The sequence below is a fragment of the Choristoneura fumiferana genome, chromosome 24, assembly GCF_025370935.1.
Source record: "Choristoneura fumiferana chromosome 24, NRCan_CFum_1, whole genome shotgun sequence".
In the NCBI taxonomy this organism is placed as follows: domain Eukaryota; kingdom Metazoa; phylum Arthropoda; class Insecta; order Lepidoptera; family Tortricidae; genus Choristoneura; species Choristoneura fumiferana.
The window spans coordinates 731592-758821 of record NC_133495.1 but is presented as its reverse complement, the minus strand read 5'-3'; the positions used below and the strand labels follow the sequence as shown (position 1 = coordinate 758821).

The following is a 27230-nucleotide window of genomic DNA, read 5'->3' as shown; positions in this document are numbered from 1 at the left end:
TTTTTGAATAAAAAAAGGACTTTTTTGGATGTGGTTTAAATACTACCCATTGATTGACACTTCGGGTGCCCTCGTATTCCAATTGCGAGCCGATTTTTCCCGATGGGTACACATTATTCACTACATATCTGTAGTAACATTTAAGAAGAGCGAGGACGGTACGATACGAACCGTGTCCTCCGTGCCGCCTAGGGCTGCGGGTGCGATGCGGCCGGGCGGAGCACAAAGGCGAAGGCCCCGGCGGCGGGAGGCGCGTGCTACTGGAAGTCGGCGAGCGACTGGCGCCACGTCGCGTGGAACGGGATGCGGAGCAGCTTCAGTTTGGTGGTGGGCAGCTGCGCGGACAGCAGCCGCTGGAGCGTCGGCAGCGGGAGGATCTCCACCTGTCGACAAGTTCATGTTGATTTTCATCACACTTGCTCGTAAACAGTGTCGTAACATGCAGGCTACCTTGGTTGCAACCCCCACATAAAACCCTCGACCGTAATGTGCTTGTCATGAAACCCGTGGTCGGTAAATGAGTCATTGCCCGTACTAATTTTCATGTCATGAAGCCCAAGGTCGGTAAATGAGTTTGTTACTGCATGACGCGCTGCTGCTCCGTGCGCGCGCTGCACACGCACGCCATGCACATGCTGCCAAGAGCGCAGTTAGCGGTGTTCTCAGTCTTCGACTTCGGGCTTCTAATAGACTCTCGTTCGTAATTTCTTATTTACCGCCCTTAAGACACAATGTACTATTACTTTGTTTATTAAGGCACTGGGTGGTTTTATCATCAATTTCAATCAGATAATCTAATTACCAAACATGCGCCCGCCGCTGCGCTCACCGCGCAAGACAATGTTTCGTAATTAGGTTATCTGATGCAAATCGATGTGCGTCCAACGCATTGCGTTTAACGCATAAACCAACCGAGCGCTACAGACTTTCGTCTACTACACACCGCACCAAACCATCAGAACTTGAAAATCGGTAGCATTTTTTTTTTACATAAACTGACCCCTGATATACCCGTATCTTACGTGACGAAAGTGTAGATGAATCCAAAGGTGTATGTCACTGGTTCAGTAACGGCATATAAAGGCCCTAAGTTGTATCTATCTGAAAACACAGTCGAAACAGCACTAGTTTAATTCACGTATAAACGTTATATTAGTTGTAGTGTAGTGACCTGCGGCGGCGTGTGGTGGTGCGGGTGCTTGGGCGGCGGGTCGGGGGCGGGCAGCCGCGCGCCGGGCACGGGCTTCAGCACGGGGATGCACTCGCCGACGTCGCGCCGCCGCTCGGCGCCCTGCTCGCACTGGTCTATGAACAGCTCCGTGACGCGCAGCAGCTCGATGGTCACGCCCCACATCAGGTGGGTCAGCGTGTCTTTCAGCCGGAGCACGCCGCTCAGCACCTACACAAACATACGCTGTCTAAAACACCTAGTGCGATAAATGAAAAACAGCGATTGGACCACAGTATCTGATAAAAAATTGATTCAATAACAACCCCACTGTAACCTTGAAAGCCCTAGATCGCATCTGTCTAATGACACATTAGATGGCACTACTAGTTTCACTGTTAACTTCAGCTTCATCATCACCGTATCATGATTGGTTATTTGGAGTCTTTTTGTATTTTTTATTTCAACTCCAAATTTGTTACTTTTACGGTCATCCCGTAAAAACATATCGAAAATGCAAACTGAGAGATGAATGCACAGAAAAACCAGAAAAAGAGACCAGCGCTGGGAATCGAACCCAGGTCCTCAGCATTCCGTGCTACGTGCCATACCACTACACTACCACTGGACTCGACTGGAATAGCGTAGTAGAAAACAAGCAAACTGAGACATGGGTGCATAGGAGAAATTCGTGTCTGTACTCCTGTCCAGTGGTAGTGTAGGGGTATGGCACGCAGCTCGGAATGCTGAGGACCTGAGTTCGATTCCCAGCGCTTGGTCTCTTTTTCTGGTTTTTCTGTACATCCATGTCTCAGTTTGTATTTTCGATATCACCGTATCAGCCGTAGGACATCCACTGTTGGACATGAGCTTCCGCCATAGACCTCCAGTTGCTTCGATTGGATACAGCCTGCGTCCACAATAAACTCACACGATTATAACCAGGTCATCCGTTCATCTGATTGGTGGACGTCTTGCTATCTGTTCTCCGCGCTATATGACCTGCCCATTACCACTTCAACGAGCTAATTCGCTTGACTATGTCGGTGACCCTCGTTCTTCCACGTATCTCTTAATTTCTAATTCGGTCCCGTAAAGATACCTTAAGATTAGACCTATCCATAGCTCGCTGAGCAACTCTGAGCTTATTTAAAAGACTTATAGTAAACTGTTAGCTTAGAGCAATTGTATCCATATCTTACCACATTATGAGTATGTAAAGTTGCTTTAAGATGATAATTAGAACGGTACCTGTTGATTTGTCGTGGCAGACTGCGACACGTAGGTCGGTATGATGAGCAGCCTCTGTATGTTCTTGCACTCCGCCAGAGCGTCGTCAAACCCGACCTGAAGGAGAAACAATCGTTATTACAATGCCATTGCCATGTCATGAATGTAAAAAGTAGTGTTCGAAAGATTCGGTTTCGGCTTAAAAATCATGTCTCAGCTGGGACGAAATTTACGACACTGTACTTTAAGATCGCGTTGGGCTTCCTCATTATTACAAGCTTTTTAAGCATTATTTCAAGCTTTAGTCTCACCTGTCCCGTCGTGTCTGTCTGTAGTCAAATCTTGCAAGTTAAATTTAATCCATTTGCCGGTTTTCGATCGACTTGAAATTTGGCACACTCAACTAAATTGCGTGGCGATACAATGATCTGGTAGTGACATACTGGTAGTACGGGCGGGATCGTCTCCGCAGGACGGAACTCGTCAACGGTTAATGGCAAGTGGCGAGTTGTCGTTCATTGTGTCGTTCTAAAGGGGAGGTCTCTGTTGAGCAGCTGACGTCTTCCGGTTGATGGTGATGATGATGATTGTAAGTAAAGCAGTGGGGTGTGGGGTGTGGGGTGTGACCTTGACGTCAAAGTTGACGAGCTCGAGGCTGTGCAGCAGCGGCAGCGCGGCGAGCGCCCTGAGCAGGGCGGGCGCGGCGCACTGCGCGGTGCCGCGCTCCAGGCGCAGACGGCGCAGGCGCGCCAGGCGGCCCAGCACGCCCGCGAACTCCGCGCGGAAGCTGCACTCGCCCAGCTCCAGCGACTCCAGCTGCGGCAGCTGGCCCACCACGTCGCACGCGCACCAACCTAATTCCTGCACGAACACCACGTTTCCTTAACAGCGTTTATACCTGCTGAGCTGGCGAGTCAAACCGACCTGCTATAATTCCAGACTAAATTAAAAAAAAACCTGTCATACAACAACACCCTTTCATATCTATGACATAACATAACCTAGCAAGGTCGACAGAGATTTTACCTTGATGGAGGTGAGGGAGAGATGCGTGAGACTTGTCAAAGCGGCCAAGGGCTGCAGGTCCCTCGTGAGCGAGAGTCCCGCCATGCTCTTTAGCCGCAGCTCGTGAAGCAAGGGTAACGCGCCGAGAGGGGCCGGGTCCAGCAGCGCCGAGCGAATGGCGAGCGCCGACAGCGAGCGCAGACCTTTCACGCCGCGGCATACGGCTTCCACTGCGCTCGCCGGGCAACGGCACATTTCTATCCTGGATAAGGGATTAGAGTTAATAACGATAACGCGGCGCAGTATGGAGTTGTTGTTTGTCACATTTACCCCCTGTTTCACCATCCATTGATTAAATTTATTTGACGGATAAATGTGATGCCGTCTCCGTCTATTCGAACAAAACAAACAGAGATTGCATCAGTGATATGTCACATAAAATAATCAATGGATAGTGAAACACGGGAAAACCTAAAAAAGTCTATTAACTTCTTGAGTATCGGACAACGCGTGGAGGGTTAATTGTATGTACGTATACATTGCTACCAAAGAGCAGTTAAATTAGCTTCGCGTTCAAGCTCATTACTCAGTGCATCGACAAAGAAACTACTGCGAATAATCCCATAAAAGTACCTGTCTAGCGGGTTCACGGTGGATGCAGGCCGGTTCCAACCGAAGCAACTGCAAGTGTACGGGGGAGGCCTATGTCCAAGAATGGACGTCCTACGGCAATCGGCCTCTGCAATGAGGCTGTGTGCTGTGTATTGTGTGTGTGGCGTATACCTCTCGAGGTCGGCGAGCTGGTGCACGTGGTCGGCGAACTGGTCCCAGAAGGCGGCGTCGTTCTGCGGCAGCAGCATCTTGCGCAGGTCGAGGCGGCGCGTGCCGTGCCGCCGCAGCGCCGCCACCAGCCCGCCCCAGTCGCTCACCTGCGACCAACATGTCCGTCAGAGCTCAGAGGCGACCTTCATGTACGCAATCAGTGCCAACTCGAGTACTGCCTTTTCGCAACGTAACGTTTGGCAAACTGTTTCATTTCGCAACTTCTCATTTCGCAAACTCTAAAACTGTAAATATTTCAGAATTTATTTCAGGGCCATCGTGTAGAACCCTTTATGTTAGGTTAGGTTAGTTTTATAAAAATCCTGAAATATTTACAGTTTCAGAAATATTAAACAGTTGGGAAATGAAAAGTTGCGAAATGAAACAGGTTGCCAAACGTTATTCGCCGAAATATTAGTAAACCGTGCCAACTAACTTTAGCGACGCTAAACCGTCATCAGACGAACCCTAACTTTTAAGGTCTCTACACATTACACCGTACTCGTATCGTGCTATGACCGTATTAGGAACGTGTCAGAAACGGAATGTCAAACGCATACATGACACGCGACGGCGACCGTTGGTTACGAAACGTGCTAGTGGGCATAGTCTCATCCTTTTCACAAATAATATATTTTTGACACGATGCAATAACGGTCATGATATTATGCGGTGTAATTACTAAAGACCTTTATTTTTTATTCGCGCGTCACTTTTATTTTCTTTTTTTTCTAAACATTAATTTGAAATATTGTTACTCTGTTACTGCTTTGTTTCAAAAACGAATCGTCCTGGTTTTACCAACTTCAAATCTTATCCTCGTTCAACACGAAGCGAAGCTAGGTAAATCTCGCTAGCTAGGTAAAGCTCTAAATATAGTATGAGTTGTGTTTGGTATTGTTGTGCGTGCCGTGTACGCCGTACGTACGTGCGAGTTTTTCATGCGCACGTGCCGCCACAGCGCGGGCGTGGCGGCGAGCTCCCGCCACAGCCGGCACACGCGCGCGCACTGCGCCAGCTCGCGCATGCCCAAGTACTGGAATATCTGGAACAACCACACGACAAAAGAGGATGATGATAATGTTTTTGGCCTATTAGAGCTGATAAATAGGGCATTTAAGAAAGTACGCTTGGCAAACGTAATAATAGCTGTAGTCATCAGCGCCAATATCTGGCAAAGCGTGCATAATTTTGCGCGCTCCGCTGTGGCAGATATAAATGCAAGTGACTGTAGACACTAGAAGGGCGCGTCGGCATGTATACAAGGGCGTCACCAAAGGGGGGCAGGGATAGACAGCCCCCCCAACCAAGATTCTCATTCTTGCCGAATGTAAAGCAACCAAACCAAAGTATTTACAATCGCCGTAGATGTAAGGCTCGTACTACATATGAAAAGCTTTATATGCTCTTCTCGACTTTACTTTCTCATTCCCCATAATATCAAGTTGCCCCCTCCTGGGCCACCGGCTGGCGACGCCCTTGCAATGTATACATAAAACAGTACACTTCCTAAAGTCATTGATTTGAATAAAATTAATATCTTTCTGCGAGCAAGCAATTAAATGATTAATTTGCAAAAAAATAACTAAAATTTGACCCCCCTCCCCCGGGTTTAAAACTGGATCCATCCTTGGAGTAGTCAGAGCTACACACATTAAAAAAGTCTTAGGGGCTGTTTCACCATCCATTGATTAGTGTTAACTGTCAGTTAGGTGTGATGCTGTCTCTATTTGTTTTGTTCGAATAGACGGAGACGGCATCACATTTAACCGTCAATTAACACTAATCAATGGATGGTGAAACAGCCCCTTAGAATACTAACTAACTTTAGACAAATTTGGTGTTTTGGCTCAGGTTATCATGTCAGCCGAAAGACGTCCACTGCTGAACATAGGCCTCCCCCAAGGCTCTTCACTCAGAGCGGTCTTGTGCTTTCCGCATACACCGCGACCCCGCGATCTTAACCAGGTCGTCGCTCCATTTTGTTGGAGGCCTACCGACAGCTCGTCTCCCTGTCCGCGGACGCCATTCGGGACCACCTTCCTTCCCCATCGGCCATCAGTCCTGCGAGCAATGTGCCCCGCCCACTGCCACTTCAGTTTCGCAATTCTTTCGGCTATGTCGGTAACCTTAGTTCTACTGCGGATATCATCATTTCTGATTCTATCCCGCAGAGAAACCCCGAGCATAGCCCTTTGAGTGACTTTGAGCTTCCTCATGAGGCCCATCGTTAGCGCCCACGTCTCAGATCCGTAAGTCATCACTGGCAACACGCACTGGTCAAAGACTATTGACTTCAAACACTACGGAGTAATTTGGACGAAAAGACACTGCGAAGCTTCCCGAACGCTGCCTTATTATATTATGCCTATATTGAAATACTTATTCAAAACTGTCTTGGGATAAAAATTACAACTTATGATGAGTGCATTGCTCAAAGTTCAACAGCACACTGACCTGCACAGCAACATTGTATTTCCGCTCTTGTGCCTTGTTGTAGAAGGCAGTGAAATGGTCAGCGTCGTCGGCCTTGGGGCGCCCGCGGCGGCGCGGGGACGCCGCCGGGACCGCGGGCGGCGACGCCGCGCCGTTCGCCACTCGCCCTCGTAACACGCCCTTACTTTCACTATCGAACAAACAGAGTGTTAGAATCGGTATTCCTATGTGTGTGGTATCTGTATACCTGTGGAAGAACGTAAATTTGAGGTAGAGTTAGCTGCAAAGGTAATTGAGATCGCAACAGCTCTTCTTTGCAGCTGACTGTACAAAATTCTTGATAGATCATGTAGGATACAGCCTAAAATGCAATTCGAATTGCATAGTGAATATTTACAAAAACTTGTCAAAAATTCGAATAGAAAAGTCAAAGCAACTAGTTTCTTGTAATGTTGCTGTAATTCGGGATGTTTTCACTTATCATACATACATTAGAAATTAATATTTGGACACATGTTAGGTCTGTTTCAAAACGGGAAAAAGTCTTCTAAATATAAATTATGATGCCTTAGTTAGACAATCAAAAACTAAACAAAATCGGATTGCATTTTATGATTCCAACATTCATTTTTACCGTGAATAAAATTTGAAGCTTTCCTAAAATTCTTGTAAAATACGCATAAAATATCTTGTACTAGTACAAATACATTACCTTTTACTTCGTTATCGGACGTGATAGCAAACAAAATAACAGACTATAGGTTTTTATTGTTATAGTTACATACATTTCCTACTTCACTAAAATATATACAGAATAAATAGTGGATAAGCTGTAAAAAAAAAACATTAAAACATTCGAATTATTTCCGCGTAAACTAGAAAAAAAGTGATGAAGACTTTTATTTACATATTCAAAAATTGTACGAAAATGTAGTTTCTATCGGTCCTTTACTCGCAATATAGTTCAACTACATACGCGAATTTTCATACATGAAACAATTTTAACACTCAAACGCTTATTGCACGTTTATTCAAGATAAAAAAAAGTCTGGTCCAAAGGACGTCATCGCATTAAAACTACTAGAATGACCACAAAACAGTTCCTTTTTTCATTACAAGCAACGTTAAGCCCAGTTTAGACCTGCAATACGAATCGTGCAAATTACATGACTGCGAGGAGCGAACAAGTAAGAAGTGGTTACCCGACCGCCACTATGTAATGTAAACTGCACGATTTTCCTTGCAGGTACAAAGTGGGTTTTACAACATAGATATCTAAATAGTGGATGGAAGCGAAACATGTAATATAATTGGATTGACCAATATTTTAACGAATAAGCATCAAGAACGATTAAAAATCCAGGTTAGTTTAAATGAAAAGAAACAGTTACATTGTCTTTTTTTGCCTTTTTATAATCATAAAAAGTGTCTAAAGAACAAACCATGCATAACATTATTTAAAATAAATCAACCATTTTCAAAATGGACTCAACACAATACAAAATAAGATACAATTTCTACTATATATCTAAAATAAACTATGAGTGTTTATTTCTAATTCATTGTTTAAAAGTTTTAGTCACGAATAGCTATTGCTTTTTACTTTCAGCTTGATCTACAATACGGTCATGGGCTCGTTTCACGAAACCAGAAGTTACAGACAGGTTATTGGTCGAATACGCTCTGTGGAGTCATTTTACGACAATCCATGAGGTTATTTCAATGATAGCTCATATAAAGTGATGTCAATGTTTTTTTTTTAAGAACTGGTCGATTCACAAAAGCCGGCACGAATAGATTGAACGAAAGTATTGTCACTTAATTTTTGTAGGAAAATGACAGATGCATTACATTTTCATATTTGTGTGAAGTGTATCCAAATAAGTAACACACAGATACTTTCATTCACTCGTTCAATCCATTCGCGCCAGCTCTTGTGTATCGACCTGTACAGTCAAGTGATAAAATATGAACTTATTCACAGTTTCGAAAATAAGTACCATAGATTCATATTTCGAAGCAATAAGGTCGTAGTAACATATTTTTGAGTGGTTCGAACAAATACTTACTTTCGCACTTGACAGTACATACTGTCAATCGTAATATGACTGGTTTACTAGAAAAACTGTCTCAAAGACCAATGTCTACGGTGAGTACGTTTAAAAGTTCCAACTCACTCAGAAGTTTAATCATGACTCTAATATTGATAAAATTACATCGACGTTTTGGCCACATTGCAGCGGCCTTAAGGAGCGGCCACACCGCTGCTCAAAATACGCAGACGGTGCGAAATCGCAGTAAAGTGCCGTAAACGTTACGACTTTTGTTCGGTAAAGTCCTGACGTTTACGGCACGTCACTGCGATTCCGTATTGCAAGCAGCGGTGTGGAGAGCATGCGATAAAAACGGTGCGCATACGATGCGTCACTGCGATTCCGTACCGTCACCGTTTTTTAAGCAGCGGTGTGGCTGCTCCTTTAATCATCAGGAAGCTCAAGTGCGGGTAGTCCGAAAACATTGTAGTTAAATGCAAGGCTCGGAACCGGTTTATAAAATAGCGGTAAATAGTTAACTATAACCTAAATAAACCGGTTTATTCGACGAGTGACAGCGGTTTTTATTGTTCTAAACCGGTTAATCTGACAAGAACTTTATGGAAATGTTCCCTTAAAAACCGGTTTAAAAATAACGGTTTCGCGGACGAAACCAAAATGAAAAGGTTTTGCGCGAAGTACATGATAACGGTTTGGAAATTTAACCGGTATCCGAGCCGTGGTTAAATGAACACGATAGTCTGCACTTCAGTCTACTCTCGGGAGAAGTACTTTTGGGTCATCCGTAATTTTAGCAGTGTAAAGGTGTGATGTATCTCCGAGTATGTTAGGAATCGTGTGTTATGTAACGTGAAGCTTCCTGGAAAGAGCCCTGTAAGATAATGTACCAAAAGTTTATTTGTCAAATCTGCACTTGTCAAAGTGTTACTTCAGATTGAATTTTACTTGCATCTGGTATTTTTTTAGGAATCTGCAAGATAAAAATCTAGTCCGAGAACTACTTTTGAAGTTTAATTTTATGCATTTATATTTCACATATTGGTTTGTACTTAGTACAAATTATTCTTAATTTAAATTTAATCTGTTCAAAAGTTTTAGATTAGTAGTTTTAGACTTAATTACATTTCAGTACGTTGAGTGAGAGTCTTCTGGCAAACAAAATATCCGCTAGATGGCGTTAGTATCGTGATGTATATTTGACATTTGTTATAAAACAATCCCAAATCCTCAGAATGAGGATATTCCACCTGTCTAAAAACCCTTATTTATGAGTTTCGTTGCACTCAGTACGAAGCAATACTCATTCAGCTATTTTTAGTACATTTCCTACGTCAAAACCTTTTCTTCTAGAGAAATTTGTTGATATTTCCATTAATTAACGTAACATAAGTCTTGTGGAGTTATTTTACGATTAATAGTGCTTACGTTTTCAATTGCACAAAGTTTAAAAACAATAATGGCATTATGAACAAAGCCATATTCTAACAAATTGTCAACTTTACAGGATAATCATAATGTTATGTATTTGTCCAATTATCCTTTTCAAACTTTATGCATTTTGACACACTCCCCTAAAACTAAATGGTGTATTAGTTTCATAAATGTTATTGTGATTATACAGGACGTAGTTCAGGAGTCGCATTGTTCCGTAGTTATCTGAAACAATTAGTTATGTCACATTTTAAATTTGGTGCGTGTGGTTCACATGGGATAAAAAAAAACATAACGGGTCACGGAGGTTCGCTGATATTTGAAAATATGCAAAATATTATCATGTAAAAATGGGGGTAGTTCACTAAATGTTACTTCAGAAGCCACAAGGCGCGCTGCACAATCTTGTGTCTTGCTTGTGCAAGCAGGCAAACAAAAATTGCCTGCTTGGAATAGAAGAAAGATAATTGACAGCTGGTTATAAGAAAAAGGTATTTGACAACTCCTAAATTTGTCATATCCTATCTATTATTAAGAAAATATATAGATAAATAGCCAATGTTTAATGTAAAAAATAAGTTGGTTGAAAATTGAAAGAATTTTTTGAAAATCTACATTATGTGTCTCTTCCTAAAACGCTTATCTCTATGCAATATGTATAGCGCTACTTGCGTGAGAATTTCGAAACTTAATAACTGTTATATGTAAATTTTCTCTGTTATACATAAACTAGCTTTTACCCGCGGCTTCGCCCGCGTGGAATTCGGTTATTGCGCGCTGTTCCCTCGGGAACTGACCATTTTTCCGGGATAAAAAGTAGCCTATGTCATTCTCTGGCCCATAAACTATCTCTATGCCAAAAATCACGTCGATCCGTCGCTCCGTTTCGACGTGAAAGACGGACAAACATACAAACACACACACACTTTCGCATTTATAATATTAGTATGGAAGTATGGTTTTTTTTTTTGTGTATTGGCAAGCTTTAATTTATCCCACTAATATTATAAATGCAAAAGTTTCTAAGTCTGTTTGTTACTTCATCAGGTCTAAACCGCTGAACCGATTTAGATGAAATTCGGTATACCTACAGACAGTTTGAGTCCCGGAAAATTGCATAGTTCCCGCGGGATAGCGATAACTGAATTGTACGCGGACGGAGTCGCGGGTAACGGCTAGTATACCGTATTTTTATTCGACTGGATGGCAAACGAGCAAGTGGGTCTCTTGATGGTAAGAGATCACCACCGCCCATAAACATCTGCAACACCAGGGTTATTGCAGATGCGTTGCCAAACTAGAGGCCTAAGATGGGATACCTCAAGTGCCAGTAATTTCACCGGCTGTCTTACACTCCACGCCGAAACACAACAGTGCAAGCACTGCTGCTTCACGGCAGGATTAGCGAGCAAGATGGTGGTAGCAATCCGGGCGGACCTTGCACAAGGACCTGCATTTATGAAACTAAGTTTAGTTGTAAATTATTTACGATAAACGTGTGTGGTTATCGTGTGTGTGTGTGTGTGTGTGTGTGTGTTACTCACTTGTCGGGGTTGACGAGCGCGCGCGGCACGATGATGAACCGCCGGCCGTTGAGCACGGCCAGCGACTGCGGCAGCGCGGCGCGGAGCAGCGCGCGCGCCGGCGCCGGCGCCGCCACCGCCCACACGCGCGCGCCGTCCGGCCCGCCGCCCGCCACCTGACCACACACTAGACACTTAGGGCCTGTTTCACCATCCATTGATTAGTGTTAAATGACGGTTAAATGTGTCTCCGTCTATTCAAACAAAACAAATAGAGACGGCATTACATATAACCGTCAGTTGACACTAATCAATGGATGGTGAAACAGGCCCTTAATATCAAATACATTAAAGATGCGTTTCCACCAAACATGTGCGGGGATGTGTTGCGAGGAATGTGTTTTCATGAATCTATAGAAACGCTTCATTTACCCATCCCCGCACAGCACATCTCTGGTGGAAACAGCTGAGCGGAGCGAGGAGGAGAAAGAGGAGGAGCAGCGAGGAAACGATGCTTACGATCAGTCCGCCTTTGTACAGTCAAGTGCAAAAATAAGTACCTATTCGAACCACTCAAAAGTATGTTACTACAGCCTCATTGCGTCGGAATAAGAGTCTGTGGTACTTATTTTTGAAACTTTGAATAAGTTCATGTTTTTACACTTGACTGTACTAAGCATTTTTTTTGAAATATTTTTTTTATATTTCCATTTTTTACAATAAAAAGTATAAACAAACAAACATATCCGACACGCGAAAAATTGTACTTCTGCCAACCCAATGTGCAATACAATGTACAATATCAAGCTGCAAAGAAAGGTGACCCCCCCCCCACCCCCACCCCTACGATATATGAATGTACCGCAGTGGAGTCACGTTTCTCTGCAGCTGACTGTTCAGAATAAGTTCAACGGAATGACGGACCTACGACAATGTGAAAAAGTAAAAAAAACTTTTGTGTCTCTCTATTGTTTCACACCATGGCAGTTTGACTTTATTCCCGAAACATACTTACCAATTATTGAAAAAAAGTTACCTTAAGTACTGAAAAAAATATTCGTGTTTTGTCAAGACAGTAATTTTACTTCATTTATAATTCTGCATTCGTAATATCTAAATCTAACTCGTCAATTGCACCTCACCGTTTTTGGACAAAAAAATCAAACCTGATTGGGAAACGGCCATATACATAATTAGCACCTTTTAGGTAAGTACTAGGTACACCTTTTTTAACAATACCTTCATCCTGAGCAGCACGCGCTGGTCGGGGGCGGCGGCGGCGGCGGGGGCGGCGGGCACGCGGCGCGGCGCGGGCGGCGCGGGCACGCCCGACTTATGCGTCAGCGGCGGCGGCTCCGGCGGTGGCGTGCTCGACTTGCGGCAGTTCTGGGGGAATTATACTTTTTTTGTAAACCTTGATTTTAACGAGGTTTTAGCACACTAAGGGGCCGTGTAGTCGAACAAAACAGAGACAGCATCTCATTTATCCATCAAATTAATTTAATCAATGGATGATGGAAAAGGGGGTAAATGCGACTATGTCAGCCTCATTGAAAACATAGTTGGCGAGCTTTTTAGAGCTCCATATCTGACGGCAAATACGGAACCTTTATCACATTGTGGTCCGTCCGTCCGTCAACACCCTTTTTCAAAAGAACGCGTGGAGATATGAAGCTGTAATTAATATCAAACTTCTAAGTGAACGCGATCAAAAAAAGCTAACATACAAACCAAAAAACTTACAGGGTCCAGTAGTTCCAGTTGTCCTTGAAGCTCAAAATTTGGTATGAAGGTAGATGTTATAGCACAACCAACTAAAAAAGTCTCAAAATCTTATTTTTTTTTATCCTTTTGTCAATAACCAATCTAAATTGACCACATACTGCGTACATTTAACTTAGGGCTTTGCTACCATAACATATTCATAGATACTTACAATTTGATTGGTTTTTTTATCGATAACTCATTCGCATAAAAAAAAAAATCAAGCACTACGACAGCATCATGATCATCATCATCATGTTTCATGCTGCGGCTACATTATCGGGATTCGGCGAATGTTCGACTTGTCGCGACATGTATGACAGATGTTCGCTGTAACGCGAATCATTCGGGCGAACTCGAATAGTGTTCGAGCTTCCGGCGGTTTTTTACCGCACATCAAAGGGATCGAAGCACATCGAAGCTTTTATTGCGAATATGTGTGGCCATGTAGTTCGTGTACGCTGTATCACGAACTTTCTATAGCGACAACGCGACACGAATCTTCGCCCGATAATGTAGCCGCAGCAGGAACTCCGATCTCCGATGACGGCGTACCTTGCAGAAGAACGTGCCAGGCGCGGTGGTGTGCCCGGCGCAGGCGGGGTGGTACAGGCAGAGACAGGCGGCGCACGCTAGCGACGGCACGCCGCGCCCGCACGTCATCGAGCACGGCTGCACCAGCTGCCGCGGCGGCGTCTGACACACAAATACGATACGTCCGCGACTACCCTCCCGCCCGAGGGTGTTCGGTTCGGACCAAATGCACGGAACGCAAAATGTAACCAATAGCAAAATTAACTGAAACAGTTACTTTGCTAATTTTATGATTTAAATTCGGGTTCTGTTCCGCGTATCTTGATTTTAGAGAAGCTCGATATTTCGGCACAGTTGCATGCGCCATGATCACGAGACGACGCGGAACAAAACGTCAAAAAAAATCACAAAAATCATAAAATTACTAATGACTGCGATAGTCTAAAACATTTAATTGCTTTGCTCGCCCCTGACCTTATGATAGCTACGTTTGTGCAAGAAATACAAATAAAAAATGTCCATTGATATGGACCTCCGCAAAGTATAATGATCCCCTTAATTCTGAATTGGGTACAATTCAGTTTCTCTCGGCAAGGGCCTCCTCCAGCTTTTACGCTCGAGGGTAGCGGTCATTTTCTCCCTTCGTGACGGGCCGTGGTGGGAAAGGTTTTATTGATTTATTTCATTCTTCCACAAAGTAACGCCAGATGCAATAAATAATTCAATACCAAAATGTACAGACCGCATATTATGAAACACGCGGAACTTACAAAAAGTACACTTTGCGAATGAACTTTTTGTACGTTTCGCGTTGTGTACATTTTGCTTATTGTAGATTTTACCATTGGGAATTTACATTTTGCGTGTAGTGTACATTTCGCATTTTGTGCATTTTACTCTGAAGCGAGGGCGCTCAGGTGTCCCGAGTTTGTTGTATGTAAACAGTAGACCGCAGCAGTCGCTGTGTGCGTTTTAGGGCCCACAGAGGCTACGAAAAATCCTAACGATCAGACTGCATCGTTCGACTAGTACCGTACATCGTATCGTGTCTGTGAGAACAGTTTTGTACGATTTTTAACAGCGTCGAACGGAATAGTATCAAAATTCGAATAGATATTCGGTACGGATGCATAAGGGCTATAATTAAATAAATAAATAAATAAATAAATATCATGGGACACTTGACACCAATTGACCTAGTCCCAAACTAAGCAAAGCTTGTACTATGGATACTAGGCAACGGATATACTTATATAGAAATACATACTTAAAAACATATTAAACATCCAAGACCCGAGAACAAACATTCGTGTTATTCACACAAATATCTGCCCCGGCCGGGATTCGAACCCAGGACCTCAAGCTTCGTAGTCAGGTGCTCTAGCCACTTAGCCATCCGGTCGTCAATTAAACAAACAGCCGCTATTGCGTCGTCGGTCGTCATCGGAACTGAAATGAAGATCGCTACGATAACCTGCAGCGTGTGTGTGTTTACGATAAACTAATTGGACCGATCATATGATCAGTCTGTCAAGTTTCAAGTGATGCTACAAAAATATGATTGTATGATGTATGACAGACAACCAAACCAAAGTTATTTCGATATTTTAGGGAGCGAAATGGAGTTTACACTGTATATTAGTGAAGGTAAACGTCGTGAGGAAACCTACACAAACCAGCGAAGTAATTCGATGGTGTGTTAAATTCCCAATCCGCAATGGGCACGCGTGGGCACTACGGCTAAGTCCTCTCATTCTGAGAGGAGGCCTGTGCCCAGCAGTGGGACGTAAATAGGCTGGGATGATGATGATGATTGTATATTATTACTTAACGAAGTTTATTGTAAAACACGCCCGCATGACGAGTATCGCAACTACCGTTCCGGATACGAACTTTACTTAGGCGAAATCAAATTCATAGTTGGCCCATATCTCTAACTATAATTTGTAATTCAACTCACCTCATCCTGATCAACCGACTTGACACTTTCCGGTGTGGTGGGCGGGCGGCTGTGCAGCGGCGGGGGCGCGGGCGGAGCGGCGGCTGGCGCGGGGGCGGAGGCGGGGACGGTAGCGGAGGCGGGGGCGGGAGCGGGCGCGGCGCGACGGGCGCCGTTCTGCCCGACGAGACTACACTCGCGCGCACTCAGTACCCGCCGGGGAGGGCTCATTGCACAACGTCAATCAACCCTCCGGAGTGGCAGTGATATTCGGGGTGGGGTGGTCCATTGATAACAGTATTTTAAAAAGAAGTACTTCATTTTAAAGCCTTCGTATTGGGGTTTAAGTAGATATTTGATCTTTAGGTGTCACAAATACAAAATTGTCTAAACATTAGTATACTCCAGTTTAGACTTGCAAGAAAATAGTGCAAGTGGCATCACATAACTAACGACGACCAGACGACCAGATGACGACCAGACCTAGTGGTTAGAGAACCTGACTACGAAGCTTGAGGTCCCGGGTTCGATTCCCGTGTCGGGGCAGATATTTATATGAAAAATACGAATGTTTGTTCTCTGATCTTGGGTGTTTAATATGTATTTAAGTATGTATCTATATCTATATAATTATATTTATCCGTTGCTTAGTACCCATAACACAAGCTTTGCTAAGCTTACTTTGGGACTAAGTCAATGAGGGCTATCGTTTTTTGTCTCACTAGATGGCGCACTGTTGCGTGAGGTTTTTAAGTATGGCTTTCAAAGTCTGCTATTACGAGCGTGAAAACAAAGTTTAGATTAAAATCATATTTAACACACCTTAAAACCGAACCATAAAAATTTCGAGCACGTCACAGTGTTGCACAGTCCCCGTTTTGTTCGGAAAAAAGGGAGGACATAGGTTTCCGTAAGACAAAACTGTCTCATAACACAGACATTCATTGCCCCGGAACGCATATTTGCCATAATTAATTTCAGATATTGCAAAATATTCACAAAATTATTCTAATTATAAATAAACCCGCATAGCTCAATTGGTGTGAATTGTCCCGTGATATTTATTTATTTATTTATTTATAACTTGTTTGTATTACGGCCTCACAATGTAATGCCACTTGTACGATTTTGATTGTAGGTCTAAAGTGCGATTAAGAGTTATGTCATTTATATACTGAGCGGCCAAAAAATCTGGCCCTCAAATGTACCTGTGCAGTAATAGGTAATTTTGTATGTGAGTGGGTCAAATATTGTGCCGCTGAGTATATAATAGATAATTATAGCTGGCAGTTAACGCAATCGTTTCGCAAACCATTACAAAGTTATAAATGTTTATGCCTGAGTGACTTTCAGGATATAACTGTTCGTAAGTTTTTAGACTGAACAATCACAGCCACTAAAAAGACACGTTTAAAAAGGTGGCAAACTCTTCAGTTTATAATTTTTGTTTCAGTGACGCCCAAGGACAAGCATAAGACATTAGAATCTAATGGATCACACCACATATGTATATATTTCATACAATATCACGTAAAAGATGTGGTATTGGTATCAGAGAAAATAAGACAATAATAAAAACGAACAAACCGTCACCTTGTCTTTTGCTGGAGACTGATTAAAAAAAAACAGTCCTTTTGTTTTAAGAAACAATTCAATGACACATACCTTTGTGTTATTTTTTTTTTACCTAATAATATTGTTGTCTTGTGTTGTGAATAAATGTATTTTCTTTCTTTTTCTTTCTTTTCTTTCAATATTTTTGTTTCTTGTTCACGGATGAAAAAGAAAACCTATCTATACCTATTAGTAATTAATGTATAAAACTTACTTGATTGCAAAATAATTTCAAGAATAATTCAGTATTATTATTAAGTCCAGTACAAGATATTTTAGCACAGTTACATATGAAATTACAGTCAAGCCAACTTGAGTTTTTTATGATCTTTTATCTATATTTATTCGTCTATTTTCAGTGTTCAAGTATGAGTCGCAAAATACAGAAATAATTTGCTTCTGTCAGGTCATAAAAATACTCAAGCAATAATAATATGGCAAAAACATTAAATTAGAACAGTTGTGTTTCAGTATAAGCCAAAAAAAGATATTTCTGCAAAGTGCAATAAATATCAAATTTTGTCTCAGTCAGCCAGTGGGTCGGAAGACTATTGGAATCTAGATTTAGGGGCTGTTTCACCATCCATTGATTAGTCTTAACTGACGGTTAAATGTGATGCCGTCTCTATTTGTTTTGTATGAATAGACGGAGACGGCATCACATTTAACCGTCAGTTAACACTAATACTTTAGTTAACTATGGTGAAACGGCCCCTTAGTAAACAATTTTACGTAGTCTAGATGAAACGAGTCAAAAATGTAATACTATATGACGATATATTGGTTTTAATTTTATGATACAGTAAGATCTTCCAATTTATCCGAAATATTTCAAGTTTGCTTAGTAGTGAACACCCCTGGGTATTTCACCGGATTTTTTAATTATGGTGAGAAGTCACCACTTTCACGCCGTATATTTCGTACAGCCGCGAACATTGTTAACCCACATACTGTTCGTGATTCGGCCGTTGTATTCTATTCTGTTTTAATAATGAAAAAAATACTACGAGCATGCATAAAACGGCTTTAAGAACAGTGGCGAGACGCTCTACAGTTCCGCTTCACGATGGTACAATTTTAACCAACACAATCAAAGAAATCCTCGTAAACACTAACAGAGGTGCTCAATCAAACTTGTCCAAGCATTCGCATTATTAGACGTTATTGTATGACAGCGTATCGAACGCTAAAACCAATAAACCTCATAAATAGTCCGATGGTCTTCGACCGCGCCGGCGCGCATAGATACCTGTTCTTTTTCCAAGCAGAGCTGTTGTTGTTGTCGGCAGTTGGTTTCTTGGACTTCGCCGGCGGCGTCGCTGGCGAGTTATTGCCGAGTCGGGAGCCTATCGACTTCACCTGGACAAGAAAACCTGCGTCAGCAACTAAGGAAGATCAACACTTCATTTATGTATCACTATCAAAATTCAAATCATCAGAGCCCCTCTCAGTTCTGTAAATGTATAACCTAATCTGATAGGGGACAAACCAGCAAATTTATGGATGGTTTTCTGAAACATTGCATTACAATACTTACAATTCGGTCCGGATTTACAACAGCACAACAACAACAAAACACAACAACGCAGTGAACACACAACAACAACAACACAGTGAATTCCCATAGAAAATGGCCAATACTATTTACTTGTAGGTACTTTGTTATGCAAGTGAGCGCTGGTAATTTTTTTCAGATATAATGTATAATTTAAGTTCACTGATGGTGAAGAACTTTTTATCCCCGACGGTCATCTGTTCTCCGTGATAAGGCCTGACTACAGACTGAGTGGTTACCTTGAGTTTGACCGGCGCTACGGTCTTGGGGGCCGGCGGCTCGGGACTCGCGCCCTTCGGCGCTTTGGGCTTCGGCGTGCGCTTGCCCTCGGCCGGGGGCGGCGCCTGCGCCACCGGGGACTCCACCCGTCGCATCATCTTCGCATCACTGAACAATACAAGTATTTTTTTAAATGGGTCTAAGAGTCCTTGTTCCTATTTATATATTTATTCAAAATAAAGACAACAAATGATCCAAGAGTTAGTAAACACGAAAATACTTAAGAAAACTGACTAACTATTAAGACCTATGTTAGACTCAGAGATGGGCAAAATGTAATCGACTAATCGCGATTAATGATTAAAAATAACGATTGATTAATCTTAGTTAGATTTAATTAAGTCACGATTAAATTAATCGTCTGCTAATTTTCCAGCGACTAAATTTTTAATCAACTAATTAATCAGATTAATCTCGATTAATATTAGGATTAAATAAATTTTATTTGTAATAAACATCATACAGCATACATACTAAAATGGTTTTGCAAGACATATTTGATATTTGCAACGTGCGTGTTCCATTTTATAATTGAGATTTAATCGTGAATTTAGTCGATTAAAATTAAATCGTTATTCGAATACTCCGTCGATTAATTTAATCGTGATTAACTTTGTGACGATTGATTGAAATGCCCATCTCTGGTTAACTTTGAAATCAGACACAATTAAGAAAAAGAATGATAAAATAAGAGAAACACTGGCTTAAATTTATTTATCCTGGTATTTAAAGGCATTTGTACTTTTGCACCTTAAATAAATAAATAAATAAAAAATCACATAAGTCCATATTAAATAATTAGTATCAGTTTAATTCAATATTAAATATTAGTAAAGTATATAGGGCTAGGGTCTCAACCAACTAACAGTGCAGGGATGTTACGAAGCTCCGGTTCCGTGTCCATTAAGTCGGAAATTAGGTTTGATCAACATCCGTTTCGGCTCCGGTTCCGTTACTTTTGAAACGGAAGTTATATCGGATGTCAATCGAAAAGCGCGGCGGCGGGACATGAGCGGCATACGGCAAACAAACAGGTTTATACCAGTTATTCGCTCATCGCCCCGCTTGCCACGTGCTGCACTAACATCTCGTCCACCTATCACTCAGGCTCCGATTCTGGTTTCGGTTCCGATTCAGTTTCTGGTTCCGATAAATTAAATTGAAAACATATGATTCCGCTTTCGGTTCCAATAAAACCACATCCGTTACGTCCCTGCAACAGTGCATGCATTGACCCTGTTTCAGGCATAGTGCATAACTAAACTAGCATATGAATCTACACAAAGGTTCGACCTTACTCTATTTCCTTTTACAAGTGAACTGATTATAATTTGCTTTTAAAATAAAATAAACTAGCATATCTAAATAAAAGGCGACTGAAAAAGTGTTAAGGAATATGTTCTTACCGAATAATTTCTTTTTCTGGATCATCCACACCCAGTGGTTCCTTGAAGAAGGAGAAGTTCTCTAATGTCAGTCCAGTGCCAGAAAGGTGTTCTGATACCTGTAACAAAATATAACTTATACTTATAAGTTATAACTCATAGCATAAATACACCAAGCAAAATATAATGGATCTTCATGGGTGTTAAAACCTAGGTGCTGATGAGCTAGGAGGTGATAGATGCTGTGATATTTTCTGAAATAAAATTACTAAAACGTGTGTAACAATTTATCCAATCAAGTTTTTTTGCTTTCACTCTTGCCATTTTAGCAACACATACTTTGCCATTGCCAAAGTAGAGACACTACACACATGAGGTAAAAAAATTACATAATACGGTATTTGACAACTCCTGATTTTGCCATATCGTAATATTATTATGAAAATATAGATATACAGATAGTGTTTAGCGAAGAGAAAATTTAAATCGGTTGAAAATTGGATTTATAGTATTTTTTTGAAAAATCTGTATACCTGTCTCTTTCTCAAACGCTTTTCTCTATGCAGCAAGAATGGCGGTACTGGCGTGTGACGTCACATGCCAGTATGTTTTTCGCTGTCTAATCTTGAATTTCAAACCTTTATAACTTTGTTATTTGTAAAGGTAGATTAAAAATTGTTTTTCTATTCGATTACAGGCATTGTGTAGTTTTAATTTATAAAACATATACAAAATAGTCAAATACCGTATTAAAGATTTTAAAAAACCATAAGGACAAGGAGGGGTTAGCTTACGAAATTTGTATTTAAGCGGAGAAACAGACTACCGAGTCTTTCCACAATGCCTTGCACCATGCCTCTTAATTACAGGCACAAATTGTCAGGTCGTGTATTATTTTATTATCGACATTCAAAATCGACAGATAAACTCCTCATCTAAGGCAGGAGAAAAAACGATCAATCAAGTATATATTTTGTCTGATACACTTTTTTAATCATTTGCCCTTAGTACAAACTTTCAAAGTATGGGCTGTTAGTGGTCACTCAAGTCAATAATAAAACTTGTTGTATCACATAACGTTTTAAACTTTCGTGATTCTCACTCATAGTCAAAATACCATATACGGGACTTATCACGCTTGTTGTATCATGTTTTAGAATGACATTAAGAGATGCGAAATTTTGTCCAGTCCGTTTTCCCGCCTGCCGTAGAAATGGCGACTAGCTGCTGACCGGTCTGTTTCTAAGTGGAGTATGCTTGCTCACCTCTCTGGTAGAGCGCAGTTTCTTCCCCTGCGGCGTGTAGTAGTATATGTCGGCATTTCTGCGGGAGTGCTGATCGAGCGCGGCACGGAACACGAGCTCCCTCTTCCAGCCTCGCTCCAGGGGCACCCGGAGCAGCGGGGACGACATCTCGGTGGTGGCGCGACGCCCGCGCACCGCCGGCGACGAGCTGCTCACCTGGTCAAGATAACTTACTGGTTATTGACGACTGAATAACCAAGTGGTTACAGATACTGACTATGAAGCTCGAGGTCCCGGTTCAATCCCCAGTCGGAGCAGATATTTGTATGAATAATACAAATGTTTGTTCTCGAGTCTTGGATGTTTAATATGTATTTAAGTATGTATTTTACCTATTGTATAAGTATGTTTATCCATCCCATAGCACAAGCTTTGCTTAGTTTGCGACCAGGTCAATTTGTGTCCATTTTCCCATGACATTTATTTATTTGTTCGTTACGACCATGTAAACGTGTACTAGCTGTGACGTTAAGTCACCAGCATTAATATCTGTCACAGCGGAGCGTGCAAAAGTATCTGACACATTCTACCGGTCCTAGAAATAGTGGTATCAGATATTTATGCACACTTTATTGTGTCAGATATTATTGCTGGTGACTTTACGCCTATGAGACATTGACGCTGACTGCTAGGATGATCCATGTGCTTACGCTACGCGATAAAGTGGCACAAGTAGGAAGTGTTTCCCTTTGGTCCCAAGAAAAATAGTTATTTAAAAATCCTCAACATATCTGTACTTGAGAAAATAGTATTTAATATACAGATAAATAACTAAATGACCAGTCCGGCCTTATTGTTAATTTATATTGCTGTTTTATGTTAGTGGTTTATGTATTGTATAGTATTGCATGTATGTATTTATATAGTTGTTTCATTTGTATTTATTTTAATGTTATTGATTTTTTGTTTGTTTTTATTTTCTGTTTCTGTTTCCGCCACCTATTTTTGTAACATATATAATTTCTTGTACCCAAATGGTTGTCTGGAAGTGATCGTTTTTAAGCGATATAACCGCCTATTGTCTACCGTGAATCTAAGTGTTTATATTATAAGTTTTTTTACTGCTTTATGGTGTGCAATAAAGAATATTTGTATTGTATTGTAATGACCCTATAGTGGATATAACATGGACCTTAAAATGTATACTAGCAGTTTTATTTTAATTGGTTTCGTTTTTATTTGCAAATTTCTCTATACAATTTTTAGAGGGAATCTTTTGCCATCAGGAGAACGTCAATAGGCCAAGAACGTGTTGATAAACGGATTTTGCATAACAATTGACCTTGATTGATTTTAAATTGAGTTGCTCTTGTAAACAAAACTATTGAATAATATCTTTTATTATTATTATTAATTGAATAGATTTAAATAATCAAGACAAAGAGATAACTACCTCAGTCGAGGAGATCGCACCCTCGCCATCTGATCTTGAAGACAAAGCTGATGATGGCCTGGATCCATCTGAAAAAAAAAAGCAAAATCAATACTCTAAACTGAGAATAAATATGTTAGCAACTTAAACTCTCGTCTAATTTAAATTGAACTTAAAACTTCTACAGCTTGTCTAATCTGAATTGACGCGCCCTACTATCACATTTACGCATAACAGCCACTTTAAAATTACGGCATACATTGTTGCTATCGTTATTTTGTCATTCGGTTCCCTTAGACTGGGACACTTACTGACGGATTAGTTGACCAACTAGTCATTATAGATCTCAACGCGCGAGAGAGCGGACATCTTGTTTGATACAACGTACAATGAGCATTGTAGATTGTGATGTATGCACACAGATTATAGTTCACGGAAAAGAAACATGAAGAGTTGTACTTAATATATGCAGTCAATTGATTCAGTAGAGGGGCGCGTCATTTTAGCTTAGACAAGCTCTACTTACTCAGAAAGTGTATTTAGTTTAATATTTACCTGTGTCCTGTCTAGGTCTCTTGCTAGCCCGTACAGGTGCCAGAGGTGTTCCCATCACAATTTGCAGAGGCACCACCTCCTTGCTGGCTTCTGTCACCTCAGCCTCTAAGTTTTCTAAACAGAAAAATAATTGTTGCCATCAACTACTTGTTATAGAGATTATGTCAATTTATTATTCCACAGACATAGTTCAATTTGAATTAAGGCAATTTTATGGTTCCATATCTCAAAAAGAAAAACAAAATCCTTACATTTCCATTTACGTCACATTCTAATGAGGGCTATCGTTTTTTGTCTTTCTAGATGGCGCCACTGTTGCGTGAGGTTTTTAAGTGTGGCTTTCAAAGTCTGTTATAACGGGCGTGAAAACAAAGTTTAGATTAAAATCATATTTAATACACCTTAAAACCGTACCATAAAAATATTGAGCAACCACTGAAAAAAAGGGAGGACAAAAAAAGTTATCGAGCATGCCACAGTGTTGCTTAGTCCCCGTTTTATTCGGAAAAAAGGGAGGACAAAGGTTTCCGAAAGACAAAACTGTCTCAAAACACAGACATTCATTGCCCCGGAACGCATATTTGCCATAATTAATTTCAGATATTGCAAAATATTCACAAAATTATTCTAATTATAAATAAACCTGCGCAGCTCGCCAAAAACTATGAGATTTGACATTTCGGAGACCTCACGCTACACTAGCGACTCTAGCGGCGAAGTCATACGCGATAGCCCTCATTAGGTAAACAGTTGTCTAACAACTGGTAGCATGGTGAATGGTGAATGATTGTGTTGCTATGAGGATGAATTCTGGTTGAGTTCAAAACGCGTCAGTGTAGTGTGGTAATAGTTTGGTTCGTGTGATTTCTTACAGTATGGAGGTGGATATATTGCATTGACATAACTATACTGTAAGGTGAGCAAAATAAGAAACTATTTATAGTTTTATTACTATGAACCTCTGCAAAGTAGTTTTTTCAACAAATTATACTTGGCATTTATAGAGAATACTTACCCAGGACTCGTCTGTAGTCCAACGTTGAGTCATCAAGCTCGGTCTTCGCGAAGCCCTTGAAGTCTTCACTGCCAGCACTGCTAAAGGCAGCTGAAGCTCTGCGTTTGACGCCTCGCTTCTCACTGTCATCCTCCACTGGTTCTTCTTTGACTTGGACAACAGGTTCTTCGGCTTCTTCAGTTGGACTTGGTTCTGCTTCTGGTTAAATAATTTGTGGTAAATTTCTCATACTGGTAGGACTGATGACCAGGGAGCGTAATTTTGGTGCAGGTGATGTCATTATGACGTCGTCACCCTCATGCTAAAGTCGCGAATCTGCTATTTAGGAAAAAAATAGATTCTGAACCCAAGGTGGTGATCATTGAGTTCAAAATCTTATTTTTGCTAAATAGCAAATTCGCGAGTTTAGCATGGGGGTGACGACGTGAAGTCACATAAAGGATGTTGCACAAAATTACAACACTGCTATGATTCTTAACAATTTAGTGGTGATGTAAATTTAAAATACGATGTGAATAAAATATTTTACTGGGTAATCTAATTATAACAAGAGTAAGAGCTCTGGATAAAAACACTCTGTATGTAGCTTGACATCACATGTCTGTCATCGGCACCAAAGTTCACTTTCACATAAGTGCACGCTCCCTGCTGATGACATTGTGACAGTTGTTGTTGGTTTTGGTTATTCAGCAGTGGTTGTCTTCAATGAACTTCTAATATTGCATGTTTTTAATTCTCAACTTGTTAAGTAAAAGACATTTAATTAAACCTACAGTGCACATTTCAAATTTTAATTAATTAAATTCTCATTTGAAGTGAAATCAATTGCCTGTACAGGCAGACCATGATTATTAAAATAGGAAGATGTAATAAATGCTTCAAAATGTATAATGTTATCAGGGTGAGTGAATTTGAAGACACAAAATGCTCGGGCATACATAACCACACCCTTTAATATGTCTATGATTACTATTTTTCATGTTCATAGACATATAATAACTATAAAACCATTTTAGTGCTAGTTCTAGTCTTAGTTTTAGGTGGTACTTCATCATCCCAGCCTTTACGTCCCACTGCTGGGCACAGGCCTCCTCTCAGAACAAGAGGGCTTGGGCCATAGTTCCCACGCGGGCCCAGTGCGGATTGGGAACTGCACACGCACCATTGAATTGCTTCGCAGGTTTGTGCAGGTTTCCTCACGATGTTTTCCTTCACCGCAAAGCTCGTGGTAAATTTCAAATGTAATTCCACACATGAATAGGTGGTACTTATGGAGCCAAAATAAACCTTTCTTTCTTTCAGAAGAGCAATCAAAAGTTAACGCAGCAACATCATCGCTATAGTTTCAGTATCCCGATACATTGTCAAAAGTAAAAATCTGAATCACTATCATGTAATCACACCATATTTAGCTTGAAATCTATACCTGTAGCAGGTAAGGTTATTAATTATAACCTGAACTACACTTAGTACCCATAGCTTGCTTCGGCAAACTTTGGTAGTTCATGTGGTAATTATAGCCACTTAGATCATTGAATACTCTAATTAATGTGTAGATAACCAAACAAATTGTCATCTAAGCCTATTAAGACATCATTATTGTACTATATTGAAGTACAAATAGCAAAAATACGTCATCAAAATTATTTGCTAGGTTATGTGAAAGTGTTATGTTACCTTCTACAATGGGTTTGATATCCTCGGGCTCCTCGTCCGCGGGCTGACTCGGCGGCTCGGGCACCACCGGCGCCGCGTCCTCGGCGCTCGCTGCAGACGCCTCTCCCCCGTTAACTACACTTTCTTCCCCAGTTGGGTTATCACTAACCGCCATTTCCTCGGACATTGTCAATCGCTTCTATATATGACACGGAACCACTGTCAAAGTGTAAATGGCCACATAACAAGCTACAACCACTATTTTGAGTCCCCACAGGGAATCATTAACGCTAGTGCGCGTCACGACACAGATTTCCCGCTATATTGGTCGACAGTGTATTGCCTAGCGTCCCGTCCACGAATCATTTATATTACACTTTTACTACGTTTGTACTAGGATAGTCTCATCGTTATTTGCTATTGCACTGACTTATATCACAATATAAATGGAAACATTGTATTTCAAAGTAATTTTGACCACAAAATCACTTTCCAAAGGAAAATGTCGAAGGATCATAAACAAAATGGCTCAACTCGACAAAGACGAGACGCCACAGTGCAATGTTTATGGTCATTTTAAAGATGTTAC

The 27230-nt window shown here is 41.2% G+C and overlaps 2 protein-coding genes across 3 annotated transcripts; both read right to left on the bottom strand.

The window, feature by feature from the left end:
- Window positions 1–27230, bottom strand: LOC141441716 (uncharacterized). 2 transcript variants are annotated; one of them, XM_074106543.1, is made up of 16 exons: window positions 26663–27230; window positions 24986–25180; window positions 23971–24084; window positions 23437–23504; window positions 22005–22199; window positions 20761–20858; window positions 19315–19462; window positions 18770–18879; window positions 6683–6851; window positions 5154–5270; window positions 4187–4332; window positions 3425–3665; window positions 3026–3259; window positions 2420–2515; window positions 1172–1399; window positions 1–383 (listed from the first exon to the last, which is right to left on the bottom strand). In XM_074106543.1, the coding sequence occupies exons 1-16, from the start codon at window positions 26826–26828 to the stop codon at window positions 258–260; spliced, it is 2451 nt and encodes an 816-aa protein (XP_073962644.1). In that variant the 5' UTR covers window positions 26829–27230; the 3' UTR covers window positions 1–257. The 2 variants fall into 2 exon arrangements, with proteins under 2 accessions (XP_073962644.1, XP_073962642.1); XM_074106541.1 differs by having other exon boundaries at window positions 24986–25183; window positions 26663–27226.
- On the bottom strand, window positions 7413–16011 carry LOC141441718 (uncharacterized). The gene is made up of 5 exons (XM_074106545.1): window positions 15928–16011; window positions 13989–14129; window positions 12909–13055; window positions 11691–11845; window positions 7413–10371 (listed from the first exon to the last, which is right to left on the bottom strand). Exons 2-5 carry the CDS (start codon window positions 14094–14096, stop codon window positions 10368–10370), a joined length of 414 nt encoding a protein of 137 aa, XP_073962646.1. The 5' UTR covers window positions 14097–14129; window positions 15928–16011; the 3' UTR covers window positions 7413–10367.

Excerpts from the sequence above, each read along its gene's own strand:
- LOC141441718 (XM_074106545.1), bottom strand. The coding sequence starts at position 14,096 with ATGACGTGCGGGCGCGGCGTGCCGTCGCTAGCGTGCGCCGCCTGTCTC. Across the intron at positions 13,056-13,988 it reads CTGGCACGTTCTTCTGCAAG|AACTGCCGCAAGTCGAGCAC; the intron begins GTACGCCGTCAT and ends TAATTCCCCCAG. Across the intron at positions 11,846-12,908 it reads GCGTGCTGCTCAGGATGAAG|GTGGCGGGCGGCGGGCCGGA; the intron begins GTATTGTTAAAA and ends GTGTGTGGTCAG.
- LOC141441716 (XM_074106541.1), bottom strand. The coding sequence starts at position 26,828 with ATGTCCGAGGAAATGGCGGTTAGTGATAACCCAACTGGGGAAGAAAGT. Across the intron at positions 20,859-22,004 it reads AACTGCGCTCTACCAGAGAG|GTATCAGAACACCTTTCTGG; the intron begins GTGAGCAAGCAT and ends ATTTTGTTACAG. Across the intron at positions 19,463-20,760 it reads CCAGAAAAAGAAATTATTCG|TGATGCGAAGATGATGCGAC; the intron begins GTAAGAACATAT and ends TGTATTGTTCAG.